At 41.9% G+C, this 27315-nt stretch overlaps 1 protein-coding gene across 1 annotated transcript in view; it reads right to left on the minus strand.

Annotated features, from left to right (window-relative positions):
* LOXHD1 (lipoxygenase homology PLAT domains 1) overlaps nt 1-24293 on the minus strand; it is a 159703-nt gene extending 135410 nt beyond the window's left edge. The window contains exons 1-9 of the mRNA XM_056824393.1: nt 23532-24293; nt 21699-21859; nt 18149-18225; nt 13765-13961; nt 10444-10636; nt 8954-9114; nt 4950-5397; nt 4030-4184; nt 1745-1878 (exon numbers count right to left, since the gene is read on the minus strand). Of these exons, the coding sequence (XP_056680371.1) occupies nt 1745-1878; nt 4030-4184; nt 4950-5397; nt 8954-9114; nt 10444-10636; nt 13765-13961; nt 18149-18225; nt 21699-21859; nt 23532-23585 (1580 nt within the window). The 5' untranslated portion in view covers nt 23586-24293. The remainder of the gene's footprint in view (nt 1-1744; nt 1879-4029; nt 4185-4949; nt 5398-8953; nt 9115-10443; nt 10637-13764; nt 13962-18148; nt 18226-21698; nt 21860-23531) is intronic.
* Between the last annotated feature and the right edge of the window lie 3022 nt (nt 24294-27315).

A 27315-nucleotide genomic window follows, 5' to 3' on the forward strand; every position in this document is an offset into this window, starting at 1 on the left:
TGCACAAGGCTAGGGGTCTTCAGTTGACAACCTGAGTCTGGCTTTATTGTGAGAATGGCCCTCTCTCAATAAACCTATTTCTTTTTGAGTTAGAAACTTGGTTTTTGCTTTTTTGTGTCTTGGCTAATAAATTTTTTGTCACACTACTGAAGGAAATAGCTGACCAGTGTCAAAAGAGGAAATCATGACTGAAAATAATAATGATAACTTTATTAAATGACACAGATAAATCCTGAGGGGCTGGGTGGATGGTGTTACCCTCTACAGTAACAGGAAAGACAGGAGTAGGAGAGAGTTTAAAGGGGAATAAAGTGAGTTCTGTTTTGGACAGACGAACTTTAAGATGTCTGAAAGGCAGTTTGGAGATGCACGACTCAAGGTCAACAGAAAGGCTGGGTTAGGAAAGGTAGGTTTGAGAATCATCAGCACAGAGAAAATAATTAAATCCATGGCAGTTTCTGAGATCATCCATTGAGGTAGCATAGAGGGAAAAGAGAAGAGGAACCAAGAAAGAACCCTGAGAAACACTTATGGCTAGAGGAAGGAACCTGGAGAGAGATCCAAAAACAGAAAAAGAGAAATGGTGGTCACATAGGTAGGAGGAGAGCCAGGAGAAAGTGATATCCCAAAAACCTAGAGAGAAGAGAGTATCAAGGATGAGAGAGTGATTAATAGGGTCGAAGGCTTCAAGAGAAGTAAAGGAGAATGAGTTCTGAGAAAAAGCTGCTGGATTTGACAATTAAGAGGTTACTAGTGGGGTACAGCTGGGTAGCTCAGTGGATTGAGAGTCAGACCTAGAGGTGGAAGGTCCTGGGTTCAAATCTGCCCTCAGACCCTTCCTAGCTGTGTGACCCTGGGCAAGACAACTTTAACCCCCATTGCCTAGCCCTTACTGCTCTTCTGCCTTGGAACCAATGCACAGTATTGATTCTAAGATGGAAGGTAAGGGTTTAAAAAAGAGAGATTACTAGTAACTGGAAAGAGTGATTTTAATGGGATGATAAGGTCAGAAGTCAAACTGCAAGAAGAGAATGAGAGAAGTACCCATTGTAGTTAAGAGTTTTGAAAAGTTTCATTGAGGACATAAGAGATATAGAACAATAGTGGGGATGGAAGAACCAAGGGAGATTTTGTTTTGGGGATAGGGGAGACATGAATATATTTGTAGAAAGCAGGAAATGAGTTAGTAAAGAGGGAGAGACTGAAAATAAGTGAAAGAAGTGAGAGGGAGGCCAATCTGTTAAAGGAGAGAGGATTGAGTAGGGTCTCTTGAACAAGTAGAGGAGTTATCCTTTTAATGAATGAAAGCACTTCATCATGTGAGATAGGGTTGAAGCAGGAGAAAGTAGCCAACTTTAATACCTAAGATATCCTATTTGTTCCCATCTATAAAGTTGTCATCTGGAATCTTCTGTGACATTGTACTCAACAATTTTGAGACGCCCTTCTTCATATAAACCAACCTTCCACTAGCCTTGAAGCCAGATGACTAAAGTTCAAAGTTTAGGATAGTTTTGCTTTAGAATTCATGCTAAGCTGGAGGAGAGGGGTCCTTTACCTGTGCCTCGGAATCACAGTGTGTAGGTCAGCATCTCTTCTGTCTATTCTAAAGTGCATCACTGAGTGACAGAGTGATAGAATAAGGAGAGGTTTGGGGGATGAGAAAAGAGAATGGAAAGTATAAAGAACATCATTTGCCTCTTCCTTGGCCATTCAGTTGGGAATCTGCTAGTCTCCCACTCACGTGGTTTCATTATTTTGGTCAGTGATGTCCACTCGATCCAGGAACCAGCCAGAGGCATTGCCAGAGTTATCATGACGAATCCTAATCTTCTTCAGGGGCCCCAGGTCAATGGCATTGATGATGAAAGTGTCTGTCTGTAGAGGGCAAAGACAAAGCATTCACAAGGGGCAGGTCCTAGAATCCCAACCTCCTAGGATTTTTCTAGGAGGAGTTCAAGACGACTGTTATGGAACATCAATGATTGGTGAATACTGAACCATGATTCCAAATGGAAGTAGAGGGATTGGTTCCTTTTAGTCTCTGGTTATAAAATTTAATAGAGACTCTCCAGAGTAGCCTCAAGTACAGATTGGAGAATTTCCTCTTCCTTTTTCTGGACAGACTGTCAGCTCTACAACTCATGGCTGAGCAAAACGTACCTGACACACGTATTTTCTCCATAAGGCACATCACAGCCTTCTTGTGCTTAGAAACACAACAAAGCACTTCAGCTCTATGCTTGGGGGTCATTTTAAACAGGGAAATCGCCAACAAAAAGCACAAAAATGTGGCACTAAATATGCCGTGGTAAAGGACACTTGTTTACGGTATGAGAGATGAAACAAGCAGACAGAGCACTGCCTTGTTCAGCTTCAGTGGGAAATGTGCTTATGAGGTGACTCACATTTTTCACTGTTCTGCAAATGTCTGTGAATGACTGTGACAATGCTCTAAGTACTATATTTGGGGGTTAAAAATAAATTTGAGTGAGTCGGCAAATTCTCAAATAGGGAACCCACAAAGATGTACATACAAAATAAATACAAGATGATTAGAGGGGATAACACAAACAGCTGGAAAAATCAAGAAAGACCTGATGGGAGGGCAGGGAAGCTAGGTGTCTCAGTGGATAGAGAGTCAGACTTAGAGACAGGAGGTCCTGGATTCAAATTTGATCTCAGACACTTCCTGGGTGTGTAACCCTGGGCAAGTCAATTAACCCCCATTGTGATTTTTCTGTCTTGGAATCAATACACAGGATTGATTCAAAGATGGGAAGGAAGGAAGGAAGGAAGGAAGGAAGGAAGGAAGGAAGGAAGGAAGGAAGGAAGGAAGGAAGGAAGGAAGGAAGGAAGGAAGGAAGGAAGGAAGGAAGGAAGGAAGGAAGAAGGAAGGAAGGAAGGAAGGAAGGAAGGAAGGAAGGAAGGAAGGAAGGAAGGAAGGAAGGAAGGAAGGAAGGAAGGAAGGAAGGAAGGAAGGAAGGGAGGGAGGGAGGGAGGGAGGGAGGGAGGGAGGAAGGAAGGAAGAAGAGAGGGATGGAGGGACCTGATGTAGATGGGCACTCAAACTGAATCTTGAAGAAAATTTAAGGTTCTAAAGAAAAGCAAGACATCCAGGATTCAGATCATGATGGATTTTAAATATCAAACATGTGCGTTTCTTCTTGATTCTAGAGGCAAGAAGTCTAAACCTAGAGAGGCCCTTAGAGACCCTAGAGTCCAAGCCCCTCATTTTAAAAATGAGGAAACTAAGGCAGAGGCAGCTAGGTGGTACAGTGTATAGAGAACTAGACCTAGAGCCAGGAAGATTCATCATCCTGAGTTCAAATCTGGCCCAAGTTACTTCTAGCCCTGTGATCATGTGACAAGTTACTTAACCCTACTGGCCTGAGTTTCCTCATCTGTAAATTGAGCTAGAGAAAGAAACAGCAAACCTCTCCAGCACCTGCCAAGAAAACCCCACATGGAGCCATGAAGAGTTGAACACTATTGAAAAATGACTGAATACTATCAAAGCACAGGGAGGTTGCCCAAGATTATGTAGTTTGTAAGTCGGCTGTAGAACAGCGCTGCCGCTGAGTCCAGCTATATCACATTCCCTCTCAACACTTTCCATGCATTGAGTCACTTGATCTTCACAACAGTACTTCAAGTTATATAGAATGAGTATTAACTCCAATTTTTCAAGGTTGCTGTTTCATGACCCCAAAAGGAATGGGAAGACAGAGTTAGACAGAGGATTCTGCCCTCCTGCCATTCTCGAAGCATCTTTCCCGATCCCAAACTATCCATTAGCACAGTGCTTTGCACATTATAATAAATGTTAATGAATGTTCACTCAGTCATTCACTTACTTGCTGGGTAACTCTAGACAAGTCACTTAATCCTTCTGTGCCTCAGTTTCCTCATCTGTAATATAAGAGGGTTGGACTCTATGCTTGGTAAACTTTAAATCCCTGTTTGAATTTCTTTTATAGGATGCATATAAAGTGCTATATAAATTGTTGATTTTGTTGTTGTCATTACCTGTCCTTTTTCAAACTTATTTGATTTGTCTGATTTTCTTAAAGCACGCTCCCCAGTATCCCCATACTCTTCACCATAGATGTTCAGGAAGACATTAGCATCAGTGCCACCTTTGGGCATCTTCCCCGTGATCACCTGGACCTCGTAGGTATTGGCTGTGGACACAAAAGATGGTAGGATTTAGGAACCCAAGGGCTAAGCCCAATCTGAGAAATCAAGCCCAGGAAATCCATCCAAAGAAAACAAATAGCTGGCAGCATGCTGGGTTTTCAAAGGTCAAGTGTAGACTCCTCTAACACCAGGGCTGAACTTAGCTTCCCTAGATGGGCCCTTACCCCCAGCTCTATCTCCCACCCATCTCCCACCCCGATTCCTACCCTTTCCAAGAAATCCAGCAGTATTAGGAGAGACTTGACCAGTGAAGTTTGTCTTTGGCATTTCCCACCTTCTATTTCTAGATAATTTCCTATTCTGTGTTCTTACCTCTACTGGCTATCTATGTCTCCTATCCTCCTCCCCAGTCCCACCTCCCATACCTAGACACTCAATGGACTCATTAGCCTGAGTCCTTCCTTGGGGAAAAAAATCTGATCTCATAAACTCATCCACATTAGTGTGCTAGTGATCATTTCTTATCTTTTCCAAGGGTATCTGTAGTTTTTTAAAGAACTGCAGAGAGTGAAAAAATGCTTAATCCCCAAAACTAAATTGCTAATGGTGGAATTTCAGGCACTGGGTCCCTTGGGTGGGGGAAATATTTGTGACACCTGTGGGTGACTGCCAATTCTGCCTTCACATAGTGCCAGTCATGGGATGAGACAAGTGAGCCTTGCCCTTTTGAATCCTAGTCCACAACCTGGTGTCACAAATATGTGCCTGAACAGCTCCAGGGAGGTTGTTCAACCCCATCTCAGGCTTACGCTGAGGACCCGATCTTCCAGATGGTGCCAGCTCCATGTCTAGATCCTTGTCTTCCTCGTCTGTGGCCAGCCAGCGACCTGCGTGAAACCTGTAGACATCAACCACTTCCTGAAATTCTTCATCTTCCTCCTCAATCTCTGTCTCTTCTTCTGATTCTTCTGAAGATTCCTCCGAAGAGGACTCCTCTTCATCCTCCACATCACTACCCTTCGCCAGCTTTCTCTTCCTCTTCTGCTCCTCCTTGGCCTTCAGCCTCTCCTTCCTCATCAGCTGCCTCAATTTGTCCATCTCCTTCTTTTTCCGGGCTTCCTCCTCTGGGGTAACCTCCGCCTCCTGCAGCACCAGCCGTCTCAGCAACACTGTCTCCACGAACCAGCCAGCCCCGAAGCCCTCGCCCGTGTGGCCCAATCGGATCTTGAAGATTTCACCCACATCTGCTGCCTCTAGCTGTTGCCAAAGCACAGGTCAGTGCCTTGGGGAGTGCCCACCACCCTCCTTCTCCTCCCCTCAAAAGAATATGCCCCAGGGCCCCCAATCCACTTCAAATTCAGGCATCAGATCATAAGGAGCTAGGCCTAGGAAGGGCCTCAAAACTCCAGAAGAGTCATTGCTTAGTGCATCGTGTCTGAGGTTTCCAGCTTGCCCTTTGAGGTCTGCCATAATTTGCCCTCACCTTACTTGTCCAGGCTTTTCTTTCACTATTTCCCCATAGAAATCCTCTACTCTAAGCATGCTGTTTTCCTTATTATCCTAAACAAGTGATGAATTCCTTCTTTTTTCTTCAGACCTTGATCCTGTCTCCCTCCTGCATTCAAGACCTGCTTCTTCCTTCTCCACTAGAAATCCTACCTATCCTTCAAGGGTCATTTCTATTCCCACCTCCTCTTTGGAGTCTTCCCTGATGATATGGTGTAGCAGAAGGATTGCTGTAAGCATCATGGCATCACAGAAACAATCCTGGCTAGGGGGTCAGGGGACCTACCTAGACCTAGCTAGCTAGCTAGCATTTTATACTATAGTACTTTAAAGTTTTTTAAAGTGCTTTACTATGAGAAAGAACGCTACCCATGTTCAGAGGAAGAACTGTGGGAATAGAAACACAGAAGAAAAACAACTGCTTGATCACATGGATCAATGGGGATGTGACTGGGGATATAGACTCTAAAAGATCATCCTAGTACAAATATCAGTAATATGGAAATAGGTCTTGATCAATGATTCAATGGAATTGTGCACTGTCTATGGGAGGGGGGTTGGGGGAGAGGGGAGGGAAAGAACATGAATTTTTTGACCATGGGAAAAATTCTAAATTAACTAATTAATTTAAATTAATTAATAACTAATTTAATTATTATATATAAGGTATGTTACTATATAATTATTAAATATTAATGATTAATCATTAATAAATTTAATAAATTAACTTAATTTAATAATAATTAAAATTCTTCCCCAAAAAAGTGCTTTACATGTGTTAATTCATTTGATCTGGGTTCAAAGTTCACTTCCCATGGTTCTTGCCTTTGTGACCTTGGGCAAATCACTTGACCTTTTTAGGTCTCAGTTTCCTCATGTCTAAAATCAGAGGGTTGGTTCAAATCATTTTTGAGGTCCCTTCCAGTGAGTTCTATGATCCTAGAGTTCTATGGTTTTTCTTTGATTCTGTGATACAGGATCAAATACTGGTTCTGCTACTTAGTACCTACGTGACCAGAGGTGAGTCATTTCTCCACTTCTGTTTCTGCATTTGTGAAACTAGGAAGTTGAACAAGAAAGATGGCTGAGATCCCTATAAAGTCAAAGCCCTCTGATTTCATAATTCCAGCCTCCATTCTCCCCATTCTGAATTTTGAGAGGTTGGAGTCTGACTGGGACAGCCTGCTACTTACTTCCATCCATTCTGTCTTCTCTAGTTTATATTATTTTATGTTTATTAGTTTTATCTTCCCAAATACTCTGTAAACTCCCATAAGGCAGGATCACTTCCTTTCTCATGTATCCCCTCACAATGCCTGGACTTGGGCTGAGCCCACAGGAGGTCCTCAATCCATTGTCTTAGCCATTTCTAATAGGCTCATCATCCAGCTCGTAGTCATCTTTGGAACACAGCTGGTCCCTCAAACGTTTCATCACATCCTATTTAATGTGTGGTTAGCCATGCTGTTCACTATTCTCAAATAAGTTCTCACTAATAATGAGGAAGAATTATTTCCTAGTCTTCACATGCTATGCTCCTCTTAATACAATAATTACCAAAAAGTATTAAATATAATGATCTTTGGAATTTATATGCTTCTTTTAATTCCTTTTATTCTCCTTTTGGATTCTGGAGTCAAGTAGGGAAGCGATCCTTTGTGCCCAGTTTACAGAAGAAGAAACTAAGACTAAGGCCATACCGTGTTGGAGCTGAGATTAGAACCCAGAAATCTAGACTACCATCCTGGGGTTCTTTCCAGTATATTTTATGTATGTGTATATAAATAAAATATACAAACACATACATGCATCTTCATACACTTGTGTATATGTATGTTATATGTTTTATGTTATTTAACTTCTATTTAACATGTATATGCTTATATAGTATATATATGTGTCTTTTTGTATTATATGTATATGTACCAATATAGAAACTGATTCTCCCCCATATGAAAATTATAACCAGAGATAAAGTATTGAAGACCTTGGGGGAAAATGAATTTACTCTTTCAAGCCACTAAGGGACTTCTGTGGGACCCTTGATCATAAACTTTTTCAAGACCAAGATAATGTCAGGATTTCTACTCCTCACCCTGGACCCCAAACCTGTCCTACCATTTCTTTGCTCACACTATTCACCCCAACCACAGTAGGAATAAGCATACGATACGGTATGTGTAGCCATCTCTACATAGAACCACACAGGATAGTACATTGGGTCACCATATTGATACATGATCACATCATTAATAATAAGAGCTAGAGTTTATCGAATGCCTACTGTGTTCCAGGAACTACATTAAACTATAAATAACTAGATAGATAGATAGATAGATAGATAGATAGATAGATAGATAGATAGATAGACAGACAGAAAGAAAGGAAGAAAGGAAGAAAGGAAGAAAGAAGAAAGAAAGAAAGAAAGAAAGAAAGAAAGAAAGAAAGAAAGAAAGAAAGAAAGAAAGAAAGAAAGAAAGAAAGAAAGAAAGAAAGAAAGAAAGAAAGAAAGAAAGAAAGAAAGAAAGAAAGAAAGAAAGAAAGAAAGAAAGAAAGAAAGAAAGAAAGAAAGAAAGAAAGAAAGAAAGAAAGGAAGGAAGGAAGGAAGGAAGGAAGGAAGGAAGGAAGGAAGGAAGGAAGGAAGGAAGGAAGGAAGGAAGGAAGGAAGGAAGGAAGGAAGGAAGGAAGGAAGGAAGGAAGGAAGGAAGAAAGGAAGAAAGGAAGAAAGAAAGAAAGAAAGAAAGAAAGAAAGAAAGAAAGAAAGAAAGAAAGAAAGAAAGAAAGAAAGAAAAGAAAGAAAGATGATAGACAGATAAATGAAAGAAAGAATGAATGAATGAGTAAATAAATTAAATATTATCTTACATACCTGTGTACATGTGGGAATGTATAGGCATGTACATATATATGTATGTGTGTATGTATTTATGTATTGCCACTAGCCCAGTCCTCCTCCTATATTCACCAAAGCATGTGTGTGTACAATGCTCTCCAGAAATTATCAAAAGGAAGCAAGAAGACCGCCATGACATACTCAGACCAAGGGGTCCCTAAGCCATGACTAAGAAACAGGTCCCTGGTAGGTCTACGAGAGATAATCTCATCCAGTGCTCTAAAAGGATTGTGCCCCCCACTAGTGCCCTAAGCAATGACCGTACAAAATGAGCCCTCTCTAGGGTCAGCCAGAGAGGGAGGCCACGGAGGTGTCTGGCCGGAGGCAGGATGAACGACACCCAGTGTGGCTCCATCCCAGGTTCTCTGAGGACCCCATCGCCCCTGCAGCCTGTTCCCCCTCTAGGTTGCATACCTGAAAGGTGTCCGTGTTTCCCCGCTGGAAGACTTTTGAGCGACTTTTGAGAAAGAGCACTTCAGTCTTGCCCTCCTCCCCATAGATTTGCATGTAGACCCGGGCGCTGGTGCTCGCGTTGCCCATATCCCCAGTCACAATCTCCACTTCATAATGGATCACTAGGCCAGAGAGCCAAAGGAGGGAGAGAGGTTTAGGGAGAAGGAAACCCTGCTCTACAGAGGGGGGTGTCCCCCATGAGGGTGCCCAGGGCTCTAGAGGACGCTCAATCCACAGATTTTTCACTGAGCAGCTGCTGTTTGTCCATCCTTATGCTAGCTTCTGGGGAGAAAGAAGACTGGGTGGGTCATGGGGTTGACAGCCTAGTTGGGAGGGTAGGACACCTTCACACAGGAAAAGATAACTAAGTCCCTAGTCTGAGGTGCAGGGCAGGGCAGTGTCTGACACATGATAGGCACCTCATCAATGCTGCTGACTGACAGAAAATGCAGGAGAGGGAGAGGTCAGTGTGAAGAAGAGAAGGAAGGACAGGAGAGAGGCCATTTGAGCTGGACATCGAGTCCAAGGGAGATCTGTTTTGTCTTGTTTTCACGATGAATAGAGAAGGATTTTCACTCCTACTGAAAAACTATGAAGTTGCTTTCTGTTGAAATTAAGTATTATAAAGACAACAAAACCCCACTTTTACCGAGTAGCATTTTTGAGATATTGTAGTTTGATAAAATGAAGGTAATTGCAACAGACCACAGTTTTGAATCTGTCTGTTTACCAGCAATTTTTGCTCTTCACAATAAGTTTCCATGGAGAAAGGCTGGCTAGGCAGGGAGGCAGACGACATTCTAGGTGAACAGAATAGTCTCAGAAAAACTTCAGGGTGTCATAGTACAGGGATCAGTTTGACCAGAAGAGAGAGTTCAGGAAAGAGAACCATTGAAAATAAAGCAGAACATTTTGGGTTATTGTGGAGATGATTGATAGGTGAAGGGATTTATACTTTGCTGTTTCAAGTTAACTGGTTTGGCATTGATTTGCTCAATAGACTGGAAGGCAGAGACTAGAGGCAAGGGCACCAGGCAAGAATCCAGGTCCGAGGCTTTAAGGGCTTGGACTACTCACCGGGTTTGGCTCCTGCCTGTGAAGACAAATACCTTCTTTCATATTCTTTATACTATCTAAAACAGTTTTGAGTGCACCATAGGTAATCAATAAATATTTATAGACTCAATTGTTAATTTATGGTGCCTCTTCCCATCATGTCAGCCATCCTCTGGCTTTTACATGAACTGTTTCATTTATGCCAGCCTTGATTTCCCTGTCTGTAGAATGGGGATACTATCCTATGTTCCATCTCTCCCATGTGGTCTATATAAGAAGCAAACAGCCTCTTGCAGATTTTACCTCTACACTGGACCTTCTCTTTTGGATGGGGCCAAGCCAACTATCTTCTTCCTTTCCTATAGAGCAAAAAAAGTGACCTCGTATCTGCTTACATTTCTCAATCTCCTCAACCTCACTGGGGTACAGCTCCACTTCTGTGCGCCCATCAGCTGCATTCTTGTCCAACCAGCGATTGACAGGAAATGTGTACTTCTTGCCTTGGCGGGGCACCCGAATCTGAATGCTTCCCAAATACCAGCCTGGACTCAGGCCTGTGCTATCGTGGCCAATGACAAGTCGGTTGATCTGAAAGGAAACTCAGTAGAATAAGTGGAGGGATGAGAGCTGGTAAGGCCCATGTCATAGAAAAACTGAAGGTCTGAGCTGGAAGGCACCCTGGCTATTTTTATGTTTATCATGAACTTATAATCTTCAACAAAAATAAGCATGGATATTCAATCCTCAGAAAATAACAAAATGGAGTATATCGAAATTGCAAATTGTTATATCCAGTTTGGTGGGTTTTCTTAAAGTAAACATTAAGCTTAACAATGTAGTATCAAAATTGCCTTATTTGTCTGAATTTGGTTCCTTCTGTGTATGCAAAATTGCATTATTGATGCTCTTTTCTTTTTTTTGCATCTCTAAAACTCACCCTTCCCTAAATAGATGCTCCCCCTTCTAGCCAACAAAGTTGAACAAAAAAAAAAGTAAAAAACCAACATTTTGGCCATACTTGAATATTGATGTCTCATCCTGCTCTGCTACTCTCTCACCTTTCTGTCAAGGAGCAGAAGGCAAGTTCTGGGAGACATTTTGGACATCACAGAGTTTCTCATTTTACCAAAAGGGAAACTGAGGCCCATTGAGTTTTAAGTCTCTCTTCCTAGCCTCAGCAATGTGGAGAGCCTAGCTGAGATCGTGGGACATCTGAAAGACAACGAGCAGGAAAGTATTTGGCAAGTCCTGGAGTACCCTCAATGAATGTGTCACCGAGGTCCCTACATCTTAGCCTCATATCCTTCCCCTCTAGGGAAGGCTTGGACCAGTCGAGACATTGCCATTTTGGCCTGGAAGCAGTCAGAAGTTGCTTATATGGTGTGATTTGGGAACTCTGACACAGTGATCCAGGTCCATAGCCTACCCCAATAACTGTTTTGGAGACATTCTAGAAAGTCAGGTTTAATTGGAGGGGGAAAGAACAGAAGGGTATTAGCAGTGCACAGCAAGGGAATAAGAGGCTGCACGGCACTGGGGGAAGAGATTTAACTCTAGAGTTAGGGGCCCTGAATTCAAATTCTGCCTCTGCTGTTTATTATTTTTATGAATATGAGCAAGTCTCTTAATATCTCTCCACCTCAGAGTCTGCAAGCCTGGCTTCAGTCATAAGTAAAGCAAGAATTTTCAGAAATGTGTAGTTCTCGCAAAGGAACTAGAGACCAAATTGCCAACATTCACTGGATAGAGAGTAAGGTAGTTCCAGAAAAACATCTGCTTTTGCTTCATTAACTACACTAAGGCCCTTGACTACATGGATCAAAACAACATGTGACAAGTCCTCAAAGAGAACCAGATCATCTTCCCTGCTTCATGAGGAATCTGTATGAGTGCCAAGAAGTAACAGAAACAAATATGGAACCACTGATTGGTTTGAGACTGTAAAGGGAGTATTGTATATTGTCACCTTATTTATTTAACTTACATGCAGAGGACCTCATTAAAATACAGATGGAGGAATCAATTTATTAGATTGATTCAATTCAATTTGGAATTAAGGTTACAGGAAGAAATATCAATAATCTCAGATATATAGACAATACCACTCTGATGGCAGAAAAGGAGAAGAATTAAGAAGCCTTTTAATGAGGGTGAAAGAAGAGTGTAAAAGCTGACTTGAAGCTTAACAACAACAAAAACCCTAAGATCTTGGCAACTTTTCCCATCTCTTTCTGGAGACAAAAAATGGAAGTGGGGTTAGATTTTATATTCTTGGGATCAAAGATCACTGTAGATGGTAACTATATCCATGAAATTAAATGACATTTTGCTCCTTAGAAGGAAAGCTATAGCAAATCTGGACAGCATACTAAAAATTGGATACATCATCTTTTTAAAAATATTTGTATAGTCAAACTTTGGTTTTCCCAGTAGCAATGCATGGCTATGAGAGTTGGAAAGGAACTTAAGGAAAAGTGAGCACTGCAGAATTAACACTTTCAAGTTGTCAAACTGAAGAAGACTTTTGAGAGTCCTTTGGAGAGCAAGGAGATCAAATCAGTCAATTACTTAAAGAAATTAATTCAAATTTAATTGGAAGGTCAATAGCGAAGCTGAAGTTTTGGCCACGTAATGAGAAGACAGGACTCATTAGAAAACACCTTGGTGTGAAGAAAGACTGAAGGCAAAAAGAGAAGGGAATGACAAAGGTGGAGAGATGGTATCATGGAAGCAACAAACATGAGCTTGGGTAGATTTCAGGAGATAGTGGAGGACAGAAGATGCTATGGTCCATGAGGTCACAAAGAGTCAGAAATGTCTGAAGAACTGAGCATTAATAGAGGTCATTCTTCACTTTTCACCTATGATTTTCTGAATCTAAGCCACTTTGCCTCTCCATAATTTTATTTAGAATCATCTTAAGGGAAAGATATGGAATGGAAAAGGCAATTCTAAATCTTTTCAGGGAAGGTCCTAAAGCCCAGGAAGAAGATTTAGCCAATGCTCCTTGTCGGCAAAATTATGGAGTAGGCAACATGTGCTCAGCACTCCTTTGCCTTCCCTTTTATCATGTCAGGGAATTCTCTTTGGTCTCTTCACATCATCTTCCCTGGCAACTCAAAAGCCCTTCTCAGAATAGTCCACAGGGATCCAGGACCTGGGAGCATTGCTCCTGACTCTTGTTACAGATATAGACTATAAATATCATAGCGGCTACCTAATTCTTTTTCCCATCATCGAAGCCTACAAAGATGGGATCAGACTAGCCAATTAGCCCCTGTTCACATATCTCGTACTCTGGGCCAGCCTTCAGAACTTTGACATCACTACCAAAACAGATTCCTGGGAGATAGAGAGAAGAGAAGGCTAGGGAAGGGACGGGGAAGCAGTAAAGAGGAAGTGATGTTGGATTTTGACTCCAAATACCAGGATTTGAGTCCTGAGTCTGACTTTGGGTGTCATTACCCTCCAGTGTCCATTTCTTCATCTGCAAAATGGAGACAATGTGGTATTTGCACTCTCCCCCTCACAGCGTTGTGACCAGCAAGAGATTCATGTAGCTAATCTTGATGGCCAACCTTGAATTTCTCTATAAAGGTAACCCACCCCCAGCATTATTTATCTTCAGAATGGACACACATATGCTGGGTGGGACAAGGAAGGCGTGAGGAAGGCTAAATGGCATATTAGTGCATAAGCCTAGGAACAAAATTTACCTCTCCAATGTCCACGGTCTCAAGGGTGAATTCATCAACTCGGCGACGCTCAAAATGATCACCCAGGTCATTATCAGACTCTTGGAGAATCTGCTTGATGGTGTCTGCCTTCTCTCCATAGAGTTTGATGTAGACTTTTGAATCAGTACTAGCCGCTCCAACATCTCCTGTCTTTATGCTGATGTGATAGCGGAAGTCTATGAGGACAAGAGAGAGGCAGAGAATAGATAGAGCATGATGCTTGTCTATCTCCCTTTGTACTCCATGGGTACCCATAGCACCAGACAGTATGACTGAGCCACAGGGGAGAAAACTACTGGGCTGTAGTCAGGAGACCTGGGTGCTAATCAAGCTTCTTAAGCTGTGTGAGACCTTGGTCAATTCCCTTCATATCTTAGAATCATGAGATATGAAAACTGCAAATGGTCCTAGAGAGCCCTAGTTCAACCCCTTTATTATATAGATGAGCAAAGGAAAGGGGGAAATGGCTTACCAATGGTTATTCAGACAGTAGTTGGAAAAGCCAAAATTTATACCTAGTTCTTTTAATTCTGAGTCTAATGCTCTTTAGATTATGCCCCTGTGCCTCAGTTTCCTCATCTACAAAATGGAGAAACCTGTTCTACCTATTTCAAAAAATTTTGTAAAAGTAAAATTAAATTGTGGTGATAGCTAGGTGGTACAGTGATTACTGTGCCAAACCTGGAGTCAGGAAGATTCAACTTCCTGAGTTCAAATCTGGCCTCAGACACTTACTAGCTATGTGACTGTGGACAAGTCACTTAACCCTGTTTTCCTCAGTTTCTTCATCTGTAAAATGAGCTAAAGAAGGAAATGGCAAATCACTGCGGTATTTTTGCCAAGAAAACCCTGAATGTGGACAAGAAGAGTCAGATACAATTGAAAAATGACTAGTGGGCAGCTAGGTGGCTTAGTGGATTGAGAGCCAGGTCCAGAGATGGGAGGTCCTGGGTTCAAATCTGGCCTTAGACACTTCTCAGCTGTGTGACCCTGGGCAAGTCACTTAACCCCCATGGCATAGCCCTTACCACCCTTCTGCCTTGGAACCAATGCACAGTACTGATTCTAAAATGGAAGGTAAGGGTTTTTAAAAATGACATCAAAATTAGATTGTAGATGTGAAAGTATATTGAAAAGGGGGTAGGGAATCTCTTTGTGTAGACATTATTCTCATCAAACTTCTGCTATCCAGAACCTTTGGAAGAGCAGTTTTCTGGTTAGCTAATGATTCTATTGAACACCCAAACTCTTTAAAACCATTTCATTTCATCTTTCTCTCTTTTCATGCTTCATCTCCTTCTCATGTCAATTTCTCATAGCTGTCAAAATGCTTCTAGATCTAACTGCCTCTTTTTCATCCTTCTAATCTGCTATAGCCGGAACACCAGATTATCCAATCTGTTAAAACTATTTACAAATTAAGAGTCAATTGGCTGTGAATGAAGGTCTGGAAGACTCTGGTGAATAACACATTGCCTATGTAGCATCTATTTGGGGCTACTCAAAGGCCTTGTTGTTGTTTAGTTTTGTCTGATTCTACGTGATCCCATAGACGTCATCCGTGGCATTTTCTTGGCAAAGACACCGGAGTGGTTAGCCATTTTCTTTTTCAGTGGGTCCCCTTTTGACAAATAAGGTTAGAACAAACAAATAAGGGTTAAAAAAAAAAACAAAGCAGGTGCCCTCTGTTACAAGCTAGTGTGGGGGCTCCTACGTGACCCCAAAACGCCCTGACTCCAGGCGCATCGCACCACTTAACTGCCCACTCAAAGACTTGCTCTCCTTGTCCAGTTCTTAACTGTTCCCGATGGAGGAGAGTAGCCGATAGCGAAATCCTTAATGGCTAAAATGGTATTATATTGGCGCTGAGGTATAACAACGCCGTACAATAAAATATCCCGTTTTATGTTCTGCAGTAAAATAGTATACGGCAAAAGCGTCATCACTTAGCAGCGGAGTGATTCTGCATAGTTAAGGAATGGGTCCGAGTCTTAGCCCCACCCCCCAACCTGGGCCGAAAGCCCATCTGTTGATTTCAGGGAGGGGAGAGCCGGTGAGGAACGAAGACAGAAGGATCCAAATGGTGAGGGACACGAACTCGCAGCCTGGGTGTTTATGGCCAGCCCCGGCACCTGCCTGCCAGGAAGCCAGAGTGAGGGAAAGAGAACCCTCCGGGGGGCCGGGCCTCTACGCCCGGCCCTATAAACTAGCCAGCGAGGCAGCTGCACGCACAAAGGACGCCTCTGTGGGCACAGTTCAAATTAGCCAGCTGCTCGAGGGGCCCCGAGGCCTCCTTTAGAAAGCCGGGTTATCCTTCTGCCTAGGAAACGTTAGCAGAACCCGAGCATCCCCGATTCTGTCTGCTGCGATTCCAGGGCTCCAGCTGAGAGGTCAGCTCCGTCACACACGGAACGGGGCCAGGCCTGGCCTTCCTGCTTCACCGGGCCATTTCTCCCTCGGGAACGCAGTACATGAGAAGCCTGGCGGGGTCCCCTGCTCCAACTGCTTAGCCCTGAGAGGCGCTCCCCTTTACTCTGTGTATATCTTGTACACACCATTATTCGTGGGTGTGTCGACACCCCTTAGAAGGTGAGCTCTTGGGAGCAAAAAAACCTGGTTTTTTCTTTTAAACCCTTAGTTTCTGTCTTACAACTGATATCAAGTATTGGTGCCAAGGCAGAAGAGTGCTAAAGATTAGGCCATGGGGGTTAAGTGACTTGCCCAGGGTCACACAGTTAGGAAGTGTCTGACAGCACATTTGAACCCAGGACCTCCCATCTCTAGGCCTGGCTCTCAACCCACTGAGACACCCAGCTTCCCCCAGTTATTGCTTTTTTAAAGCTTAGACAACCAAGGCTCAGTAACTTGTTCTGTAGCTATTAAATAACAGTTAGATTTAGTATATATATTTTATCTCACTCTAATACATAGTTAATATTTAATAACTAACATAACTATTATTAATATATAAGTATAACTAAGTAACATACATATAACTACAATTAATACATAAGTATAACTATATAACTAATATATAACTATAATTAATATGCAAGTATAACTGAATAACTGATATATGACTATAATTAATATATAATTATAAATATATAACTAATATATAACTATAATTAATATGCAAGTATAACTAAATAACTGATATATTACTATAATTAATATAAGTATAACTATATAACTAATAATTATAACTATATAACAAATACATATATATATTAGTAGGCTCAAAACCAGATCTACAACTCCAGAGCCAATGCCAAATTCACATCCCACCTCAGACTCTTACAAACTATGTGACTATGGGCAAGTCACTTAATTTTTGCCTGCCTCAGTTTCTTCAACTATAAAATAGGAGTTAATAACAGCATCCATCTCCTACATCTGTGGCGAGGATCAGATGAGATATTTCTAAAGCACCTAGAATAGTGCTTTGACACATAATAGGTGCTTAATAAATGTTTGTTTCAAGGCAGCTAGGTGGCTCAGTGGATAAAACACCAGACCTAGAGATGGGAGGTCCTGGATTCAAGTATGATCTCAGACATTTCCCAGATATATGACCCTGGGCAAATAACTTAACTGCCATTGCCTATTCCTTACTATGCTTTTGCTTTGGAACTCATAGTTAGTGTTGCAAGGAAGGAAGGAAGGAAGGAAGGAAGGAAGGAAGGAAGGAAGGAAGGAAGGAAGGAAGGAAGGAAGGAAGGAAGGAAGGAAGGAAGGAAGGAAGGAAGGAAGGAAGGAAGGAAAGAAGGGAGGGAGGGAGGGAGGGAGGGAGGGAGGGAGGGAGGAAAGAAACAAAGAAAGAAAGAAAGTCCTCTCCTTTCTTCTCACTGCCCTGGGGATTGGTTCCTCTTTTTCAGGTTCTTTAAAATTTACCAACTGTTTGATTAGCATCAAGCATCCAGATAATCTGGAAACAAGTCCTCCTGGATTCATATAGCTTTTCTTAGCCATGCTAATTCTCGGGAGTTCCTTTTTTCGCCTTGTTGGTCTCAGTCCAGATCTCCAAATCTCTCTTATGGAAATCAGTCCAGTGAGCCAAAACCTGATCTGCACTCTCTCTACATTCCATTCTGTGACCATGGCTAGTGAACAGCAGAGCCTAGGCCAGACGCCATGTTTCTGATCTGTAGTTCAGAATGCTTTCTCTCCTACCTCCTTGCTTCCAAATAATTGAAACCAGTCTGGCTTCCTTCCTCCTCCCCTCCTCTCTACTCCTCCCCAAAGTTCCCCTTTGGCCTGGGAAGTCATCTGATTCCCACTCAGTAGAGTGCAAATCCCCTCCCCAGGAAAACACAGTCTACTTGACCCTTCCCAAAGGAGTGTGCCCCCAGGGATCACTTACTTTTCAACGTCGCATTGCTGCCACTGGGTAATAATTCTCGGATTAACTGGCCGTCATCTTGATCCCTGGCAAGCCATCTGGTGTGTGAACAAAGCGAAGTTACATCTTCAAGGGTACCCTTGGGGGCTACACATAGAAATTTGGCCAGACTAAGGATGAAGCAGAGGAGTCATGACTTCTCCAGAAAAAAAAAATGGAGGGCCAGGGAGGAGAGAAAAATCAGGAAAGGAGGGACATTGGAAAATAATGTATTAAGTATTTGTTAAAGACTTCTGGTATCCTTAGAACTATGCTAGGCACTGCAGGGATACCAGAGAACTCTAAAATAGATTCTGGTTCCTGAGAGCCTTAGGAGGCAGCCATGGTACAGTGGAAGGGTTCCTGGAACTGGAATCAGAAGACCTGAGTTCAAATTCCTCATCTGATGATTACTATCTTCTGTCCTCAGACACATCCCAACCTTCCTGGGCTTCAGTTTCTTTATCTATAAAATGAATGAATTCTACTAGGTAGTCTAGAGCCATTCAAGTATTCACTACAAGATCTGATGTTTTTATAGCCAAGCAAGATGAGTCCCACTTAATAAATGATTATTCATTCATGCTATAACTTTGGCAGAAGAAATGGTATGGGAAAAGGGGAAAAAGGGAGGAAGACACGACAAAATATTCCAATTCATTGAGCATTTATGGTATGCTCAGTCTTATGCTAGAAATCTCGGGGATACTAGAAAAGAATAAAATGGGGTTCTTGCCTGGGGTGACTTTAGGAGATTGCTGAAATACAGAAAAAGGCTCTGGAGCCCAAGCTAGAGGATTTGGAAGTTGAAATATTTACCTTATCATTTACTATTTGTGTGACTTTGGGCAAGTCACCACCTCTCCCTCTCTATGCCTCAGTGTTCCCATCTGAGAAACACTTCTACTACCTTCAGGGATTTTGTCAAGATGAAATAAAATGGGTATATAAAGAAGCCTCTAAACTGTAAAGCATGACATAAGCTGTCATTATTAATATGACATTGACACGAGAAGATGAGTCACCAATAATGTGTATTAAGCACGTGTTTTGTGTATATGGTTTACAATCTCCTAACAACAAAACCAAGTCCTGCCTGATTCCCTACCAGTCTCTGGTTCCTCACCAGATGCCTCACCTTACCAAACAGAATCCTAGTCTTTACAGGTTGAGGCAAGAAAGACAAAAGCGAGTCTTGCACAAAGGAAATTATAGCCAGTTTGAGTCCAGTACTTTGTTCTTCTCAAATCTTACTCAGTTGGCTGTCAGCTAATTCTTACTAAGGTGTTGGCTGCTAAGTGGTTAAGGTGCCCTTTCACCAGAGGAGTAACTATAGCTATTTTCCAGGAGGATTCCAGAGACATGAAAAGCTATCAAGGGGGCAGCTGGGTGGCTCAGTAGATTGAGAGCCAGGCCTAGAGACAGGAAGCCCTGGGTTCAAATCTGACCTCAGATACTTCCAAGCTGTGTGACCCTGGGCAATTCATTTGACCCTCCATTACCTAGTTCTTACCACTCTTCTGCCTTAGAATCAATGGAAGGTAAAGGGTTTAAAGAAAAAGAAGAAAGACTGTCAAGACTAAAGGAGTGAATCTTTAAGAGCAGAATTTCACATAATAGTGTAGGTAGAGGAGATAATATTTAAGAGGTTGGGGGGATGTCCTGATCAGCACCTATCAAATAATGTCACTTAATAAGTAAAACCCAGTGGAATTGTTTGTTGACTATGGGGAGGCGGGGTAGGAGGGGAGGAAAAGAACATGAATCTTGTAACCATGGAAAAAATATTCTAAATTAATTAAATAAAATTTTGCAATTAAAAAAACCACAAAAAATAAAATAAAATATATAGGGCAAATAATATCACTTGGATTTCTACAACTTTCACCCAGTACTAAGGCCAGACCTAAAGATAACTAGGATTTCTAACATCTCTGAGCTGAACAAAAATCTTGATTAGTTCTACTTTGGTGGAGAAAGGAAAGAGAAAGGTAATCTATAGATTCCCTGAATCACTATCATGAAGATCTCCTTTCAGGCCCCTCCCCACCACCTGTCCCCCCCTCCCCAGGGAAAGGAAACTATTCCTGGCCCAAAGCATGATGTGTCATTTCATATCCACTTAAGGGCTCTTGTGGTATTAATAGGCCTTTCCAAATCCAGCATTTCCCCTCTAGCTCAGAACACTTCTGCCCAATTTCAGAGTGAGATCTTGCTAAATACATTAGCCTACATAACAGCCTGACTGCAAATTTATTACTCTTTCCCTGAGCTCACAAAGGCACATACACACACATACCCAAATGCAACTCTTTGTATTCTTCCTGGCATCATTTAAAACTCCCATGAGCCATCAGCTGGCTGATACTATCCCCATGCTTCACATGAAGATTAAACAAACCCTGTTTCTTCAGAGGAGTTTGATGCTCATGAATGAAGGCAAACTGGAGAAGCTTGGAGACTCGACTTCGGATCATCACAGGTCACCCAGAGGGAGCTACATGGAACCTTGGAGCTCAGCTCATCCAACCCCCATTGACTACCCTTTTTTCCACAAGTGGAAATGGATGGAAAATGACTCATCAGTCAACAAGCAATACGTGAGGCACTGAAAGGCAAAAACCAGTGCCTGACCTCGAGGAGCTTATATTCCAAATGGACTGGCTGTAGAAGGTGGGAAGTGAGGAGAGGAGACAATGGAGCCCTCAGTAAATGACTTCAATTTCTTCATTCAAGTATGAGGTCAGGCTCCCAGCTGCTTCAGATTATAATGAGGCTTCAGTTCTTTTTCAGGCAGAACCAACTACTTCACTAGATTTGGGGCTGGAAGACACCTGAGAGATCATTTCGTGCAATACCTTCACTTTACACCTAAGACCTCAGGAGGGTCAGTGATGTCTCCAAAGTCCAGCAGGCTAGTAAGCAGAAGATCTGAGACACAAACCTCAAGTTCTTGACTAAATCCACAGTTCTGTCCACTCCATCAAATTCCTCTACAAATCTTCCACTTGTTGCCTCCTTGCCTGGCCCAAAGAGCAGATTCATCCTCTCACAACTCCCCGAATCAGGGGTCTTGGGTCATTGCCATGAATGGGCATTATCTGGGAATAGCACTGAGATCATTGTTTAGTGGGGAAAAACCCAGTGCACCCATTTCCCAGTTAATAGCAAATAACAAATAAATAATGAATATATGAATAAATATAAATAAAACAAATATAAAAATAAATAAATGCAAATAAATGAATAAATGGAGACAAATGGATAAATAACAAATAAGTAAATAATTTTTAAAAGGGTACATCCTGCCTGTAGAACATACTAGCTGAACTCTGTGACTCTGGGTAAGCCTCCTAACTCCTCTGTGCTCTAAGCATCTCTATTGAGACTATACGATGGGAGAAAGTGCCAAGGTATTCTGGTTGAGCAAGTTTCCTTATTCAGGAGTTTTCAGCACCAGTGAAATCAGAGGTTCAGCCTCTATTCCCAAGAACCAGAAAAACTCACCAAAGGACAGCTGGAGTTCTCATACCTGTTACACGGGAATTCCATATTGTCACTCTCTGGCTGCCCTTCTTCTCTTACTAACACTCGCTCCAAGAACCAGCCACTGTTCCCTCCTTTGCCATCATGTCCAACTCTTATTCTTTTCACCTTCCTCAGGGTGACTGCCTCAATGGTGTACTCATCCGCCTTACCCAAGGAGAAAAAGAGCAAGGTAAAATATATTAGAATTGTCCTTCTACGTCCCCCTCTAACCTCATTCCCCCAATGTCCTAAGGAAAATGGCAGATCCTAACAACTAGAGACTGTCTTACACATAGAAATAAGCAGCCACTTATGTGGTGTGAATTGAGGGGTACCAACAAAGGCCCCTCCTCCAAAAAATCCCCTCTGATCTGTCATAGTACCACAACTTTCCACCATTAATGTGAGTTATGATTTTTTGAATATTATGTCAGACTTCTTTGTGGTGTGGAAGGAATCCTGGTTCATAAAGATGGTGCCAGCAGAGTCCAAGCTCTGGTAGGTTCCACCACAGGTTCCCACATGACCCTGGTGACAGACTGCATAGCCAAGGGCCAGCCCAGAAATATCTTGCACTAGAGTGACCAGGGGGTGAATTTTTCTGCTACAGTGACTTTCAAAGATGATGTGTTGAGTCAAATGAGGCCTTCAAGAGTTAACAAGGACCCAAGCCAACAAAGATCCTTGAGGGACTGAAAAAATCAGCCCTTCAGACATGGGAAAAAGTCATCAACCCAGACCAACCCTCAGAGAAAGTGTTCCACAACTCTTCCACTACTCCTTATCTCCAGACCACTCCCTATCATTGTTCCTTTCCACTTTGGTATTATTAAAAAGAAGGGGGAAGGGAGGAGAGGGAAGCTGGAAGGAGGTGAGGAAGGAGGTTTTAATTATATAAACAACCCATATTTCTAAAGCACATTAGACATTCTCAATCCATTTTACAGACAATGAAACTATTTCCTTGAATCTCATCTAAAATCTTAGATCTGGAACTAGAAGGGACTTTGAGGGCTTCCTAGTCCAAACTCCCCTCACTTTACAGATTAGGAAACTGAGGCCCAGAGATATTAAGTAATTCCTCCAAGGAGTAAATTGTATAGTCAGGACTCAAATTGAGAACATGTGATTTCAAGTTCAACATTCTTTACAGAGAATCATCCAGCTTCCTGTTCTGATGATGCTTCATAATTTCAAAATCTCTTCAGAGTATCTCATTTGGTTCTCCCAAATGCTAGTAGGGGTACACAGGTGGGAAGGAATTTGGGGAGATGGGGCAAATGCCATTCATGGAGTTCCTCAAAATTACATCAAGTAGGCAGACCCCTACTCTGCCAGAGAACAAGATCAATCTTGTTTGCTTCCTTTCTCTCCAATCTATTCTCTTTTCCAAGATCCTATAATACTTCCCTCCCTCCCTCCCTCTAATTTCCTCTAAAAGGCAACACCAGAAGGGAGCATAGTTCAGCGGAAATTGAGTAAATTTGGTGTTGGAAGACCAGGATTTGAATCTGAATGATACCACTTACCAAGTATGGGAACTTTAACAAGGACTTGAATTCAATGGGCCTCAGTTTCCTCCTCTGTAAAATGAGGAGGGTCAGACCAGATGCTCTCTGAGGTCCCTTTCAGCTCTTTATCTAGAACCATAGGACCCACTGAATTCACCACGTACTGGTATATACAAGGGGAGTGCTTCCAGTGGGATTTCTTCCTACCCAGGGGATCAGACTCAATCCCTTTCATTTTAGCCAGCTACAAGAATTGCATCATTCTGAGAGGCAGGGAGGGAGGAATAGTCTGGGAAGAAGAGAGAAAAGAACATTCTGATACTTACATTGCCTTTTTGACAGATTTCCATGTTGTTCCTGCAGTTGATGTGACATAGCATTCGCTCCCCAGTATCTCCCGCATCACCAAAGAGGCAGACAAAGGCTTGGGCATTTGTTCCTGCTCCTTCAATGTCCCCGGTACACAGAGTCACTCGATACTGGGCCACTGTAAAGTGAATTATCTTCTTTCTGTTCCAGTGGAAGGCCCATAGCTTGCCTTCTCAAAATCCTTTGCATTAGAATTCCCTTCACCATCACTGCTATTCCCTCCACTCTTCCCTTCCATCTCTCCAAATGTTTACCCATTTTTCAAGGCCCAACTTGTCTCACTCCCTTCATGAAGCCTTCCTTGACCACCCCCAGCCCACATTCACCTTCCCACTTTCTGAATGCATATAGGAGGGATGGGACTTAAATATTTTAGCTCTGCCTTATGTTTTTACATAAGTATGTATTTTTCTTCAATTGTTTCTTATGCATTTGTTCTGTCTTGCCAACCGGTTCATAAATTCCTTGGGGAAAAGAACCAATCTGTTGCTGTTTTTCTATTCTCTAGTGGTCCCTGGCACAGGACTGGGCACAGTGGGATTGCAATAAAGACTTGATGAAGGAATGGAAAGGGTAAGGGCAAAGGCAAAGGGGAAGAGGATGGCAAGAGGGGTATGAGATCCACTCATTCAATGGGCTGCTGTTAGGCTCTAAAGATATTCCTCCCAATTCTCATTGTTTGGCCTTTCTAAAAAAAGCAAACTGTGCTATAGATGAGGTTGGCATTCGGCACAGCACTCCCCAGTCCTCTCGGTCACTTTTAAATAAACTGTAAAATAATCCTTGCTAAAGACACAGAAGTCAGGAGCACAAAGAACCGTGTGGGCCCACTGGGAAGATCAGCACAGCATATTGTGTCAAAAGAGCTATTTTAATTTGCTATTGGGGGCTGATTATACCCTCTGACCTGCTCTCTTCTATTGAGATTCCAGGAAACAAATGAGACATCATGAGTCCAATTAACTCCTCCTCAATAGAGAGGAGGAGAGGTTACAGAAAGAGATGAAAGAAGAGGCATCCCTGGCCCCACCCCATAAACAACCCCTCAGCCCTACCCTGCTTGAGAATCAGGGCATTCCAAGAGAAGCATAACTCTCAGGTAGAAGAAGCATTTGGAAGTAATCAACAAATGTTCTAACACCAAGTACCGAAAGGGGACAGAAAAATAGAATCTGTCTCTGAAAACAGGGATGGTAGGGAAGTCCTTCTATATTCACAGAGAACTGATTCAAGCTTTCACTGAATTAGCTTTTCCAGGTAGACTTCACTTTCAACAATCATGATACATGAATTTTTTTCTTTGAATTAAATCAATGGGAAGAAATGTCATGCTTTAGGATGTCTTTAATAGGAAGATCCTTTTGATTACATATAAATGTCTACTTCTCATTAGTTGGAATTATGGGTTTTTAGAGCTTGAAAGAACCTGAAGAGTCCATGGAATTCAGTACTTTCCTTTTTTCCATTGAAGAAGTTGAGGTTCAATGAAGAGAAATGACTAGCCCAAGGTCAGACAACCAGTAATAGCAAGGTCTCCTGATTCCCAATTTGGTGCTGCCACTTACAATTGCCATAAGATACTTGTCTTTATAATGAGAGGTTTGGTAATGGTAGAAGTGACCAAGGTCAGAGAAATCAAGTGTAGATGTGTTGAAGAGCCCCATGCATTGAAGATCTCTCAGAGGGGAAAAAAGATCCTACATTTCAAAAATGAGAATGGTATAAACAAGAAAATAAGATTCCATTTGCAAAAAAAAAAAAATTACATGCAACTTTTCAGGAAAATACACTAATTGCTGCTGCACAGAGCAAGGAACATCAAAAGGTAGGGTTTGACTTTCATCAATCTGGCCAAAACAAAGGTCTACTGTGGTCAAATAAAATAGGACCTAGTGCAAATGTAAATATCCAAGGAATAAAAACAATAATCACCTTTTGCCTCTGTAGTCACCATCATGGATTAAGATGGATTAAGTGGCCAGCTGCATAGAGATTTCAGAGATGCCCTGCCTTGCCCAAAAATAGTTTATTTGACAAGGTTCCACCACCATGCCTGAAATCCCACCATTCTGACCATCTCTTGTCTTTTCCAAGTTCTTTAAAAAATCTTTTAGAAAAGAGGCAATACATTAACATATTATGGACCAGAGAATTCCTAAACACCAAAAAAGCTCTTAGATGCCTGGTAGGAAGAGAAGAAAGGGAAACAGAAAATCTAGGGAGGTGGAAGGGAGGAAATGGAGGTGCTCAAAGCAATCCTCACCAGATATATAGAGGATCGTCTCTGTTCCCAACAGGTAATTTTGATTGATTAACCAACAGGTAATCAATCCCCAGAGCCATACATGCATTTTCACCATGAACAAAAACTTTCTTTGTTCAAGTGGTCAAAATTCCATCTGTTCAGAAGTTCTCAAACAGCATGGAGTTCTTCTTACTGGAATCTCACATGGACCACCAGCACCTGTTTGGCCAAAGTTATTTCCTGACTAGGACATTGCAGACACTTAAAGATAATTATATTGGTAAGCTTTACCAGGAAGAGATTTAAACAGATGGGTAAGTACCAGAGCCTCTTATTTGTCCTTTAATTAAAAAAATTACAGAGCAGTCTGATTAACAAGAGCCTACAGTATCTAATATTTGAATCCAATGGTTCTTTTGCCTTCTTGTCTATGGGGAGTAATCATTTCTGCTGGGCAAGCAGTAAAGAATGCTGATTTAATATATTTTACTATCTGGGTGGCTCCTGGGGGAAACACAGGGTGAAAATAAACTGTGAGCTGGTAAATATTTCCTCCACATTTTAAAGCCAGTGTTAATCAGTGCAATCATTCCTGAAACCCCTCCAGCACTTATATAGATATAGTTGTAATTCAAAGGAGCACAGATTTGAAGCTGATGGGAGCACAGCAGCCATCTTGTCCAACCCTCTCATTTTACAGAAGAAGAATAAAAAGAGTGTGTTCAAATTCTTGAGGAAGGATTTGAACCCAGACCTTACTGATTCTGGAAGTTCTCTATCACTACACTATGCTATAGGGATTACATTGTATTCATCTCTCATTTTAAGCAAACTAGACCATCACAATTTTGAATCTACAGTTACATTGACAATAGAATATAGATTCATTGTACATAATTCCAAGTTTCAAACTTAAGGAATGTTTAATCTGTCCTCTCTCATCTGTTATATGGGGGCATTAGGTGATTGCAGCCAAGCTCTATAAGCTGCCATAAATAACCAGACAAAGCTGCCATAAATATCCAGACAAAGAGAGGAGAATAGCTGAGTTCTGGGAACTATGAGTGTGTAGTTAAGTATTTCCCTGGCAGGAGAGAAATCCCTCTGTTCCAAACAGGGAAGCCACAGAGGCCAATTAATCTGGCGCTGCTCCAAAGTAGACAAACAACCCCCAATAGGCAACCCCTGTACCTCAAAACCCAGCATACTTTGGCCATATCTTAATCCTTTCCTTTCCTAGACAAAATTGTTTACTTTAATCTATTGGGGAATATTTTTCAAATAGAAATGAATATTTGATTTTAAAAGAGAAGTCAAAGAACAAATAGCATTTGTTTTAGAGGATTTTATCTTACAGCCATCTTTCCTGAAATGCATCTAATCTTGTAAAGGAATGGATATCTATAAGGTCAATTCTTGGCTATCTATGCTGATGGAAAGTGTTGTTGTCTGGAATTTTCCAACTGATCTGACTCTGTCCATGGGGTATCTATCTC

This window comes from Monodelphis domestica, chromosome 3, assembly GCF_027887165.1.
Source record: "Monodelphis domestica isolate mMonDom1 chromosome 3, mMonDom1.pri, whole genome shotgun sequence".
Lineage (NCBI taxonomy): Eukaryota > Metazoa > Chordata > Mammalia > Didelphimorphia > Didelphidae > Monodelphis > Monodelphis domestica.